General features: G+C 39.1%; 2 protein-coding genes across 2 annotated transcripts in view; one reads left to right on the top strand and one right to left on the bottom strand.

Annotated features, from left to right (window-relative positions):
- Positions 1–3057: 3057 nt before the first annotated feature.
- On the bottom strand, positions 3058–8008 carry LOC135475293 (Parkinson disease protein 7 homolog). Its single transcript, XM_064755134.1, has 5 exons — positions 7850–8008; positions 6810–6971; positions 5797–5866; positions 5345–5425; positions 3058–4073 (listed from the first exon to the last, which is right to left on the bottom strand). The coding sequence occupies exons 1-5, from the start codon at positions 7931–7933 to the stop codon at positions 3913–3915; spliced, it is 558 nt and encodes a 185-aa protein (XP_064611204.1). The 5' UTR covers positions 7934–8008; the 3' UTR covers positions 3058–3912.
- A 244-nt stretch (positions 8009–8252) lies between these two features.
- Positions 8253–13618, top strand: part of LOC135474874 (forkhead-associated domain-containing protein 1-like) — a 28691-nt gene continuing 23325 nt past the window's right edge. Inside the window, exons 1-5 of the mRNA XM_064754513.1 lie at positions 8253–8571; positions 9977–10183; positions 10846–11215; positions 11734–11849; positions 13370–13609. Coding sequence (XP_064610583.1) covers positions 8476–8571; positions 9977–10183; positions 10846–11215; positions 11734–11849; positions 13370–13609 — 1029 coding nt within the window. The 5' untranslated portion in view covers positions 8253–8475. The remainder of the gene's footprint in view (positions 8572–9976; positions 10184–10845; positions 11216–11733; positions 11850–13369; positions 13610–13618) is intronic.

Raw genomic sequence — 13618 nt, 5'->3', positions numbered from 1 at the left:
GACTAGGTCTGCGCCAGGTTCAAAGTAAGAGAAGAGTTAAAATCATTGAAATATTGTAAAATCAGCACATTTCTCACATAATAGACACTATAATGAGGAATTAATTAAAATTTTGTCAAGGAACAAGGCAATTAATTAAAATTGTGTTAAAGGCATTTTATTCCAATCTACAAACGTCAAACGTTTGTACGAACGTCAACAAAGACTTAAGTAGTGTGATCTTGCCGATTGAGCAGATTTGACACATACCCTAATGAGCAAATCCAGTTCACAGGGACAGTTGTTTACAAAATTTGTGCACAGCCTACCCAATAGGCTGAGAGCAAGCTAACGAGCAGTTTAAGTAAAGCTACGCATATCCATATTAACGGTAAGTTATCTGTAATTTTAAGGCATGTTTTACCAGTAAATCTCACTGCTTTAGGCCCATTAAGTTGATGAAAGCTTATATGAAAACTTTGATTAACGGTAAATCATGTAACTTAAAGAAAAGCTTAATGCAAATGTAGGTGACTTATCATAATTTGTATGGCTAATTTTACCACAAAGAAAAGGAAAGATTTGATTACTCAAGATTTTAGCGTCTGTTGTCATATGTTGTAATATTGTCACGGATACAATCAAACTGGTTAGTATTTAGGAGCATAGAGAATTCAATTTATATATCCATTTTCCGGATAATTGCCAGTTTTCCTCAAAACCAGTCTGGTTTCTGTCATTTTGCCTTTTCGTCCATCTTGATCTGTACCAGTCACACATTGTGAAATCCAGTCATCGTTTGGTTTCTAATTTTAGCCATCCAAAAAGGTCAGATAAGGGGGCCTAAGAGCTAGATATATGAGTGATGAGTGTTTTCAAGGTTTAGGACCTGAGAGCAATACTAATTTTTTTATCAGCTTTTCATTGTTGTCAAAAGTTGTGCCATTTGTGAATTGTAAGTCGGACATGTTGCTGCAGGCCTATTCCCTGCCAACCCCACCCCCACCCCCACCCCCACCCCACTACACACAAGGCCATAAAATGGATCAGAAAATGTCCTTAATTGTAAAGACCTTATTGTGGGAATGACCTGCTGGTTAAGAAGTTCCTCCTCATCTGAACATATATTTTACCGAAGTGGTTAGACTCCATTTTAAGACTGCAGACATTTAGAAAGATTTTTGTGGCATCTCCTGACTGAGCAAAATATCTTCTGGGCTTTTCACAGGATATATTTTTCCCACTTGTTCTGCACAGTTGAATAAGCCACTCTTTAAAAGTTTGTTTTCTTGTTTTGTTGTCAGAGAATTATACAGCTGTTAGGTAAACAAGTCAGATCAAATGTGAATTTTTTTTTAGGAGAGACTGTTATGATTTACAGGCAGTCTTCAAAGAGGTTTCAAATCTGTAACCTATTTGCTCCTGTTAGATGTTCTGGTGGGTAATAAGAATGTATTTTGATACCTTGTATTACTGTAAAATAACTGCAATAAGAATGTTTTGAGTGAATTTTTTTTTTATTTTTTTTTTTTTTTTTTATTGCAAGTCTTATGGAAGCACAGAACCTGATTTTGTTTTTAAAAGTACCCTTTCGTTGTGTTTTCCTGCAGCGGTTTCTGTACCCTATGTCAGGCTAAAAAAAACCCTCATCTTTTTGTATTCACTTTTGTAGGTCATTGTCAACTTTCTTACCCAGTCAGCATTTTAGTAAACTTTTTTTTTTTTAGACAAATCGTCAGGTTCTTTTAGGTATTTTTACTGCAAGCTGTACATAAGCAGAGACAACTTGTCTCAGGATTTATTTCGATAAAAGTAAGCTTTTTCACAAATAAATCATGGTTTTTATTATAATATTTGTTTTTTATTTCTTTTTTTTTTTCAGAAAAAGTTACTTGACATAAGTTGAAGGGTGTGTACGTGAGGTCTGGCAGCAACCTGCGGATGTTTGTCAGTTTCCTCCCACCTTAATGCTGACCACTTTTGTATGAGTGAAATATACTTGAGTATGGTGTAAAACACCAATCAAATAAATCAGTGAGGTAAAAGTGCTGGCCTGGTAATAGCTAGACACAAGAAGTGGGGGTTGCTCAGGGAATATGTGAATTCTCCTGCTCTCACTGCTTGTGGGACCTTGATGACAATAAGTGGTCGCCAACAATATGGTGAGCTTTTGCGCAGTCCAACACTTGTAGAAGACCACTTGTCTTCCACCAGTCTGGTGTGCATATGTGTACATCACACATGGGGAAAGTTTGTCAGTGACTTGCCTTAGGTGTATGGTTTAACACCGAGTACCCTGGCTTCCTCCACCTTTTCCACTGACTGCCATTGTATACTAGTAGGAAATTCTTGAGTAACACTATGGCATTAAACACAAATTAAAGAATTTGATGCGTGTTCAGACCTCACTTGTATTTGGGAATTTTGTAGATTCCCAAGCTCTTGCGCTGTTCATGGAGTTTCATGAGAACAACTCTTTGATACAGATAACACGTCTATTTCTATGGATGCCTGGTGCAAGCATCCATTGTAGCTGGATACTGAGTGCTTTCTTTTATCATCAGTGAGTTAACAAGATCGAGGGTTTTGATCACTTAGAATTTTTATGTAAATCTTTACTACGGTATAAAATGACCCAAATTTGCTCATTCATGACAAAGTTGCTCATTCTGTGAGCTCTATTGATGCTAGAAAGGTGTTTGGGGTTTTTTAAAAGTAGGATGACATCCAAGTGGGAAGTAATATTTGATTTTATGACCATTTTGTAAGTGAAATTTACGGTTATTTATTGTCTTGTCTATTGCTGAATATCTCTGTCTTAAGAACATTGTCACATCAAATGTATCGGTTTTATATAGCGTCCTCGCAGATGGTCACAGGAAAAAAAAATGGTGTGTAGAGAAAACTATGCTATCCAGATTTCTGTGTGGTACATTTCTGCTTAAAGATTGCATACAGGTATACAAAATTAGCACCCAAACCTAGTGAAGGTCTACCGCATTTTAAGATGTAAACATGCTGACTACAAGCAGATGTATAAATTTATTCATCAAAAGAAACGCTGACAACAATTCACCATAACAAAACATTTATTAACATATACATTTCATGTAAACATCAAATCTGAAAATGGCACACAATATAAAGACTATTGCCCGAGTAAGCACTCCAGCTGAAGTAATCTATACATTTTGTTTTCTTCTGCAACAAAAGCATCTATTCGTCAAATGCAATTAAATGTAGATCATTTCAAACATGTCCAATGAGAATATTTCTCATAATGAGCCAAAGATGGAACAATTACTATGCATCAAAGACATAACAAATGTGAGAAACTTCAGGCACCAGTATGCCTCAGTATGACTTCCAAATGTGGGTGGAAAAAGAACCCCAATCTCTTAATGTTACAGAGGTGCAGTTTACAGGTAGAGCAAACCAGGCAGAGACAGAGAAAACGACATACTGCTAGGTACTACAATGTCCTCTTACAAGACAACAGCTAGCCATACCAGTAAGAACAGGATATGGACCTCACCTCACTGGTTATAGAGATATCGAATCAATGCTGGTTGGCTGACCCATGAAGATATAGGATTTTCTGGGTTAAAGCTGGGCCATGCTTGAATAAATGTGCCGTACATAAAATTCTGATAAGGCTAGGCATACGTGTAACCTGGATTTGCCTAAACGTCTCTCTCACATGAGCTAATCAGCAACAATTCTGTGTCCTTTTAAGGTTTAGCCATCTATAGAGTGAACCCAGCCCAAAATACTTCAACAGTATGCTTTGGATATTAAAAAAACAAAAAACATAAAAACAAACAGAACACCCATTTTATGGGTTGCCTAGCACTTTCTGTTTGAGCACCTTTATACATGTAGCTCTTAGTGTGTTGTGCAGATCTCAGTCAAGTTCATTGTGGGAGTGTCTCCTCACAGCTTAACCAACATCTGTCCAGCCAGAGGCTCGGCTTTCTCCTTGCCTTGTAAAACTTCCACTAGTTTTATCCCAAATTCAAATGTTGTACCAGGGCCCTGACTGGTCACCAGTTTACCATCCTGTACTACACGGTCCTCGGAGTAACTGTACTGACCTGGAATTAGAGAAAAGCAGAATCAATAGTAACTGGAAACAAAGGTTGTGCCTGGTCCATGACTTGTGACCACTTTTTTGAACCACATGCTCCTCGGAGTAACTGTACTGGAGTAGCTTAATGGTCTGCACAGCAAATGTCATCACAATGGCAGGAATGAACAGCAGACCAAATAGCCCATTACCAGTCTACACAGCAAATGTCATCACAATGGCAGGAATGAACAACAGACCAAATAGCCCATTACCAGTCTGCACAGCAAATGTCATCACAATGGCAGGAATGAACAACACACCAAACAGCTTATTACTGGTCTGCCCAGCAAATGTCATCACAATGGCAAGAATGAACAACACACCAAACAGCCTATTACCGGTCTGCACAGCAAATGTCGTCACAATGACAGAATTGAACAACACACCAAACAGTCCATTACTGGTCTGCACAGCAAATGTCATCACAATGGCAGGAATGAACAACAGACCACACAGCCTATTTCTGGTCTGCCCAGCAAATGTCATCACACTGGCAGGAATGAACAACACACCAAAAAGCCTATTACTGGTCTGCACAGCAAATGTCATCACAATGACAGGAATGAACAACACACAAAAGAGCCCATTACTGGTCTGCACAGCAAATGTCGTCACAATGGCAGGAATGAACAACAGACCACACAGCCTATTTCTGGTCTGCACAGCAAATGCCATCACAGGGTCAGGAATGAACAACACACCAAACAGCCTATTACTGGTCTGCCCAGCAAATGACATCACAATGGCAGGAATGAACAACAGACCACACAGCCTACACCTCAACTATTTTAAGCAGGAGAGGTTCTCCATTACCAGCAACAAACAACGAAAGTCCATTTTTAATATGTGCCACTCTTACATGATATAACACTGCTGGCTTCCTCTCCGGCCGTGGTAGTTTTGACCTCTTCTTTGGCAGTCAGGTTTAAGGCTGGATCTTTGCATTTGAAATTTACTTTCTACTTTAGACCATAAATCAAGTCTTATCTAAATACTGCATATTTAAGTGCTGCATCACTAGAATGATATGCCAAAAATGCCATGTATGATGCCTAATTTAATATACAGACAAGTGCAAACAAGTGCATGAGCTTAACCCCTTATGTTGAATACGAAATACAGAAAAAAATGTGCAACAATTACCAATTTTTATGTGCTGGATGTAACCCGAGGACTGAAGCCAGGTAATAACTCTCTACCCTGGGCTACTACAGGCCAGCTATCCAGACAACATACCTGTTAATTTGTCCTTGACACTGGGGTACGAGGTTACCGTTTTACCTGCAGCTATTCCGTGACTCAACAAAACAGTGGGGCCTGTCAAAAAGAAGATACACGTTACACTACATTACATGAGCCATACACACAACCACAAACGTATGAGGGCTGTTTCTCAAAGGGGTGTAAGGTTACACCGGCCAAATCAGCATGACATACCATAGAGATGGCACATTCCGCCTTAATTTGTACTTGCGACAAGCATAACATTTATGACCACTTTGAGAAACAGCTGCAACAAGAAAATCCAGTTTAAAATGTTGAAATAACATATCATTAGTAGGGATATCAAATGTATCAAGAATGGTTTCAAATCCTTCAATGGCTGATGTTATGTGAAATGAGAGGTTGTGTACTTGATAGGCATTTTAGATTTAGGCATTTATAACAAGGTTTTTTTTTCAACCTACCAGCACAAATAGCAGCAATTACACCACCTCTTTTTTCTTGTTCTTTTAAAACTTCACCAACAGCTTTGGACTGCAAAAAAGAAAAAAAGTACCACAATAATCATTAATCTATTTCCCCAAGTTGTCTCTTTGTTTTGGATAAATTGTGGAATATTGAAGGCAATCTGGCTAGTGTGTGAAGGAAAGCAGGATATAGCCACAGCACTTTGCTGTGTACTCGACATATCTCCTAATGCATGGCTGCTGTGAAACCAGCAGGAGGTGGATTTGAAAATGTGACCTCACTAGTTAAGGGCTAGTTGTCCAAATTGTGCCATGGCCGATCACATCGTCAATAAGAAGGGATATGAATCAAAGTGATTTATGTATGTACAAAAAGAGTTAGTGCATGGTCAAACATAATTGTAAATTTTAAATTGTTCAACACTCTTAAGCTTTCATAAGTTTCTCGCCTTCAGTATTCATGCAACAGACCATGTGATAGAGTGAGCAGCACAGCACCAGAAATGAATGATTGGTGTTTTATGCCACAGTGGCACTATTTCAGCCATATGATGATGACACGTAAGATATGAATGAATGAATAAATGAATAATTGGTGTTTAAATCCACAATGGCAATATATCAGCAATATAATGATGATACACCAGACATAAATGAGTGTTTGAATGACTATTTGGTATTTAATTCCACAGTGGCGTTGTTTCAGCCATACCAGGATGATACATCAGAAATGAATGAATGACTGATGTTGTTTAATGCTACATTAACAATGTTTTGGCCATATAACATGAACCACTGAAACACCACAAATCCCAGAAGCTCAACAAGCTCATACAACCTTCTTTCACTACACTGATTCCATGCATTAAAATTATTCTCACCACCTCATAGCCAAATAAATTGCTGATGTATTGTTAAAACAACAACCATTTATTAGTTGAATCCTCTTTCTAGGTAGATCTATTTCAGATCCTTCCTAATAACACCTATGAACAGATTGAAGACTATACCTCTGCTAAGTTTTGTGCACCATTACCCCCTCCAGGGATAACAACAGCATCATAAGGTCCTGCCTTCAGTGCCTCAGTCAAACTCTTGTCTGGTTTGATGGACACCTTACGACTACACAGCACGGGAGAATCCCCAGACAAGCCAGCCACAGTTACCTCCACCTGTAATGAGAATGGTACTCATTTAGTGGGGGATAATGTAAAACAGGACTCTCGTGTCATTATTTCATGAATATCATGACAGTGTTTCCTCATGTTGAACCAGTCCTGATGTGAACATAAGTTTATGGTGCTGCCTCAGTGGAATACACCATGAAGATACATGTACAGAATCATTTAATAGAGTAATAAAATTGTTAATTTTTAGTCAGCATGTGTTAATTATGCCTACATTCATACAACATGCATTGTATACCAGGGTCCACATAAGACTATAGACTTGCTTGACTTACTTGATTTGTGTTTTACAACATCCTCAAGAATGTATCACTGACGGCGGACAGCATTATGGTGGAAGGAAAACAGGCAGAGCCCGGGGGATACCCAGGACCATCAGGTTGTTGCCAGACCTTCCCACTTACGGCCGGAGAGGAAGCCAGCATGAGCTGGACTTGAACTTACTGTGACCGCATTGGTGAGAGGCTCCTGGGCATAAGACTATAGAGGGCTGGGTGCTATAGCAATCACCAATGCAGATCTTCTGCTTAGTTATGGTATGTGGTGGTTAATCTAAGTGCAGTACATTGAATTATGAATACTGTCATTTTATTTAACATGGGTGAAACTCGGTTTTCTTGAACTTTTCTCCGTTGACAGCCTGTAGTATATGTAATGTCCCTTTTTTATTTTTATTTGTGTTTCCTGGTATAATTTTATCTGGATTTTATGTCATTAATTGCCTGAAGAGGCAACAGAGCTCTTCGAAATAATTGCTAATATAGGGCTGTTTACGCCACAGGTAATATTTAACCGTTTGCCTGTTGCAATTGGAAGGGAAGCACGGTTTTAACGAACCGGTCTCATGTCATGGGTTTACTCACCCCTCCACGTCGCAACACGTCGGCGGTTATCACAGTTTCCATCTCCTCGGCGCCTTCGGCGAGAAGGACAAGAGCTGTCGGCATTTTGTTTTCTCTTCTACAAACAAAACAAGTGTTCGATAAGCTGCTTTAACAGACCTGAAGGGCCAGTGACCTTCGACCATGCGATACGACCTTGACCTCAACGCACTTGCCTCTACTCTCCAACATTATCCATTAGTTTTTGCACAGAACGCAGAAATCTGGAAGTATTTTATGATTATAAATGTATATTTGGTAAAATGCGAAAGAATTCATAGCTGTTATATGATATATTTAGAGAATTGGTTTTTGTTTTGGTTGTTACTATGTTAGAGAGTATAAATGTTTGGTTGTCAAGTCCTCGCATGTGTTGGAAGAATTGAGGGAAACCGCCAACCGGTTATCTCGCTTGTTTAAGCTCCTGTCAAAACAAACCACAGTGTCTTGCAACGGAATTGTAATCAGTAGGTTTGTGTAAATTGTAATTGGAAGAAATTTCGTTTTGAAGTCCTATGTCTTAAACCACGCTACGTCCTTTCTGTACCAAACGTTTCCAACAACAACAACACACACCATATGACGTTTTGAGATTTTACAAACCAACTATGAGAGGCGTCCTGAAAAGTGGAGATTCCTTACCTATACCTTTAGCCCCTAAGGTAACAACTGTCGGGCGGGAGGGATGTGATCTTACACTGCAGGTGAGTGATTTAATTAGCCCTAAACCTGTGATAACTGGTGTGCATATTTTTGGAGTCATAAATTATTTACATCGTTACGCCTTGTTTGATGGACTGATTAGTGCTTATAGCCATGCTCATTATTACACATTGAAGTATTTTGGCAAAGTGTGAATTGGTATAAAACAAGGTGACTGTTCATGATATACCTTAGTTCACCAAGTCAAACGATCCACTACTATTCGTCATAGGACGGCAATGAAAGGTTTGACCACTTGACCCACTTGACATTGTTAAGAAATGACTATCGGACATGACATGAATCGGTGTATGATTTACCATTTGTTGCCCCTGTGGCTAGGATACTCTGCCAGCCCAATATAAGGAGAGGAGGTGAAGTAGCCACCTGGGACTAACTTGACCCCACAAACAATGTGGCAGTTTTCAGAACACGAACGTGAAAAAAATACTAAAGTTGGTATCCGCCCCTGTGGCTAAAAGAACATTATCTGGCTTCAGTTTGAAACATATTGTATTCATTTACCTGATAAATCAAAGTCTTGTATCAAGTCCTGTCAAGATCCGAGTCTTCAGATTAATTTGAAGTTTAAACCATATTAAAACCGTAGTCCATTTGCAGAAATAAAAAACAAGATTGACTTGACTGAGATCTCTAACATGTGTTTTACTGTTGTTGATTGAAATAAACAGTCTGTCATGTAGACAGATATTGGTATTGATATGCACCTGAAGCATTCAGCAGCGTCAAATGTATTTCGGTGATTATCTTACTCAGTAATAAACATGTAACAAAAGTGAAAAATTAACTCTTGGTTCCTGGTGGTTTTAGTACTAAGAAAAGTATGATATTTTCACTTCATTCATGGTTTGAGCCATGTTTTCCTTTAAAAAGCATGAGGGAACCTCTGCCTGAGCATGTCGGACCATACCACATACCATATTTCCTCAACCTTTTCACATATGAAAGACCAACTTTAAGTGTAATTCATAAACATTTTAATTTGATTTTGAAGACAAAACTACACTGGTTGGATTGACCAATTTCAGGGCTCCACAAAAAGTATAATTTTCACAGTCTACATGAACAAATGCCTTCAGAATGACAGATAGATCAGTGTTAAATTTTAGTATTCAGCAGCTTTTTGCATAAAATTATTTGTTTTGAATAGTTGATTATTGTTAATCATTAGTTTCAGTTGTTGTTCTGCCTCTGTGGCTGCCACATGTACACATATATAGGTGTACAGAGTTCAGTTTTAGTCTTATTTGCTGTTTCTTGGAGATAAATTGAAGATTATGATGACATGCAATAATTAATATCGGCAGACTATTTAATATCCGTTCATGTATATATGATACATATAACTTAAAACCATTAAAAATCTCCTGTATTGTTTCTTTTCAGAATCCTGGAATTGACCATCAGCATGCTGTCATTGAGTACAATAATCAAGAGGACTGTTTTGTCCTTCAAGATCTGAACACAACTCAGGGCACTTACGTAAATGATGTTCGTGTGCAGAATGCTGCAGTGCGCCTTGCTCCTGGAGACAATGTCAGATTTGGGTTCAGTGGCATGTCATACACCCTTGATGTGGAGAATCCTCCACCAGTAAGTCACAACAACACCTGCATTCACAGAGTTTCACACTGCTTTAAAAAGATTTTCATATAATGTTTATTATCCAAAACAAGATGAAGTAAAGATAAAAATAGGGTCAGAGTCCTGCAGCTACTATTAAGGTATACAACCTAAAAGCTGTTACTCATGTACTTAATACCCCAGTAAACATAATGATTGTAAAGGAATTGAAATTGGAGTCCTGAGTGTATGTATGTATATTTGGGGGGTTTACATCGTACTTAACAATTTTTCAGTCATAATACAATAATGTACGTGTAATTAGGTGTGTGGATATATATTGTGTCTTCTTGTGGCAGGGCGAGCCCTCCGCCAAAGTGCAGCTCTCACTGAAATGTCATGCCGAAGACACTAGACATGACACCCAGTTCAGTCACATTATATTGATACCAGGCCAACCAGTCACGTTTTTCCTTGCTTTAACCGCTTAGTGCTGAGCGCAAAGCCAGGCAGCAATAAGTTCCATGTCTAATATCTTTCGTATGACACAACCTTGGGTTTGATCCCAGGATATCCCGATTTAGAGGGGGACGCACTAACCATTATGCTACCGAAGCAGTCCGTCAGAGTCAGTATAAGCTTTCTCTAGCTAGTACATCAACATAAGTTCTAAGTGTTTTTTTTTTTTTCAGGTAAATCACCCACCTGTGCAGTATAGGCCTGCGTGGACTCAACCGTTAGCCATGTTTCCTGACAACCAACCTACCTATGCCCAGACCATGACATCAAAGGCTAGTCTCCCTTACCTAACAACTGTCACGCCCTCTATGTCGTGCACGCTGTGGTCACCTATTGCCGTCCAACAAGGTCCCCCGCCAAATATCCCCAGGCCTCCTCTGCGCAGCAGGCCTCTGAGTGCAGGTGGCGCCACCTACAGGAGGTCAAGTTTTGACCGAGTCCAGAACATTCCAGTCCCCGTTATCACCAGCAGTTGTTACAACAACAGCACAACGACAACATCAACAATCACCTCAACACCTCAGGTTGTCACATCTTCCAGATGTAAGGTTTCATCCAATTAATCGTCCATTTGCCACTTTTTTCTATCATGGATGTAATTTTTGTCTTTCTTTTGGCACTCAGCCTTTTCATTTGTAAGTTAGTGTCAAGATAGATATGATTTTTAGTTTTTACTCTGTACTTAATCCTCTAGGCTGTAATCCCATTTTTGCTGGGATCATAAGTATTATCATTATTATTAAGCGGTATCTGTTTTAGAGATTTGTGACTATTCATTTGAAACTGTCATTTACTTAACTTGGGTCTTAATTTAAGTCAGGTCATAAGTGCGCTTATACATTTAAAAAAAAACCCCCAAAAACCAGTGCATTTCAGTCCGTGTAACCCCTCTAATAGTATAAGGTAAAAATCAAGTGTAAAAACTACTTTGATCATGTTAAATTACAAGTATAATGTACTTATTGGTAAACCGATTTTGATGTTTTAACCCGGTGTTCATTTTTTAGCTGTTTTATGCATCATTGTATCGCTGTCATTTTTATCACTTGTGTTTCCTTCAGCTGTGAATGGTGGATGGATGGGTGGAGTCAGTTCCCAGCCTGCAGCGGTGTCTTCCCCTGCACCTGTCACAATGCAACAAAACATGGACAATTCTTTACATGCATTGCAGGAAAAGGTAACTGACAGTTACACACGCCAACATCATTTTGATAAGTGACTAGATGTAAATGTGCAGATGTAAATGTGATCAGTTTTGGAGGCTGGAGCGTATTGCACATTATATACAAATACATTTCTCGTCCATGTTTTTTTAATTTTTGTGAATTATTAGCTTATAAATCAGTGTTACATTTGGTTTAAGTTAAATATAACTTCTGATACTTCCAAAAGTTTCACTGTTTTAAGTTCATAGAAAGCAGATAGAAGGGAACAGTGGTACGGAGGGGACTGTCTGTGCTCAGTGTTGATGTCATGCATTTTGTTTTGAACTGAGAGGCATTTACAGTAACTAGGGCTTGAGATCTTATCCCACATCAGACAAAATACTTTGGTTGTCATAGGACCTATGCCATATGCTAACCTGAAGAATTAGACATTATATGATAGTAATACAAGGTGTGACAGAGGCTCTTTCCCAAAACGCTGGGTATTTGCGTATCTGCACCTAGAACCTCCAAAGAATTTCCTACCTGACATTTTCTCTATCAGCAATCCCCAGCTGAAGGGATCGCACTTTTATGGCAACAGGCAGCCATGTTTGTTTCTTGGTGCTTTTCCATACCTTCTCAGCCATGGAGACCTTTGGCCATGCTGATTGCCGTTCTTTACAAATAAAAATCATCCACTGTGCATGAAAAAATCCAAATTATGGAGAATAGGCTCTGCTCTGCACCACACTCATGCATGCAAAAGTTAGTGGTTTAGAACATGGCTGTCCGCACTATGTTTTTGCTTGGTTGTAGACTGGAAATGGCCCTAAATGATCGTAATCGGACTCTGTTTTGGTCCAATAAAAGTGTGATCCCTCAACAGAAGATCGCTGATTGAGAAAATATCATTAAGGAAAGGCTATGGAGGTTTTAAGTGCGGATAGGAAAATACCCAGCATTTTGGGAAGGGACCTCTATTGGTCATTAGAGGTCATTGTGTCATTAGCATACACAGTCTAATTCGTTAGGCCAGCCATATGCATCAGTTGGAGGTTGTCGCTCTCTTGTTCAGCTGTCAAAACAGTGACATCCCTGAAGTGATTTATCCATATGTGTACATATATCTGCCTTTATTCTGCAAAAGTTTAACGCAGAGGGCTGAGATATAGGTGAATTACGTCAGTGACGTTATTGTTTTCGTAGCCAATCTAAGGGTGATAGACTAGTCAACGGGCATATATCAGCTGTAGGATACAGGAACATACATGTCTCCCAGAGTATTCTGACTAATGTGGGATTATTATTACTGTTATTATTATTATTATTAACAACCACATAATTTTACATGTATACATGTATCCTATTTGGCATTTTGGCCATACATGGGAAGATCTGCCAGCAACAGGATGGTCACGGTTTCAGCCTGGGTTTACACCCACCATAATGCTGGCCGCCATCGTATAAGTGAAATATTCTTGAGAACGGCATAAAACACCAATCAAATAAATGAATAAATATATGATGTTTTTCCCTCTCTCCAATTCAGGATCAGAAGATCATGCAGTTGAGCCAGGAGCTGTGCCAGCTTCGTGGGATTGAAGTGGAAACACTGAGGAAGGACCAGACTATTCAGTACCTACAGCATCAGATCTCCGGGCTACAAGCTCAGGTGGACAACGCACCCTCGTTTGTCATGGGAGGTGATGCTGACATAACACAGAAACTACTGCAGCTGGAAGCTGAGGTCAGCAGTAAGAAGTGTGAGGTGGACTCCCTGAAAGACGAGGTAAGAATC

This window comes from Liolophura sinensis, chromosome 9 (assembly GCF_032854445.1).
Source record: "Liolophura sinensis isolate JHLJ2023 chromosome 9, CUHK_Ljap_v2, whole genome shotgun sequence".
Classification (NCBI taxonomy): Eukaryota; Metazoa; Mollusca; class Polyplacophora; order Chitonida; family Chitonidae; genus Liolophura; species Liolophura sinensis.
The sequence above is the reverse complement of the archived record's forward strand: the minus strand, read 5'-3'. Positions and strand labels throughout refer to the sequence as shown.

Bases quoted from the DNA above. Each gene is read 5' to 3' on its own strand.
- LOC135475293 (XM_064755134.1), bottom strand. From the start codon at position 7,933: ATGCCGACAGCTCTTGTCCTTCTCGCCGAAGGCGCCGAGGAGATGGAA. The intron at 5,426-5,796 runs GTAGGTTGAAAA...TCTTTTTGACAG, and splicing joins AATTGCTGCTATTTGTGCTG to GCCCCACTGTTTTGTTGAGT. The intron at 4,074-5,344 runs GTATGTTGTCTG...CTCTAATTCCAG, and splicing joins TGTCAAGGACAAATTAACAG to GTCAGTACAGTTACTCCGAG.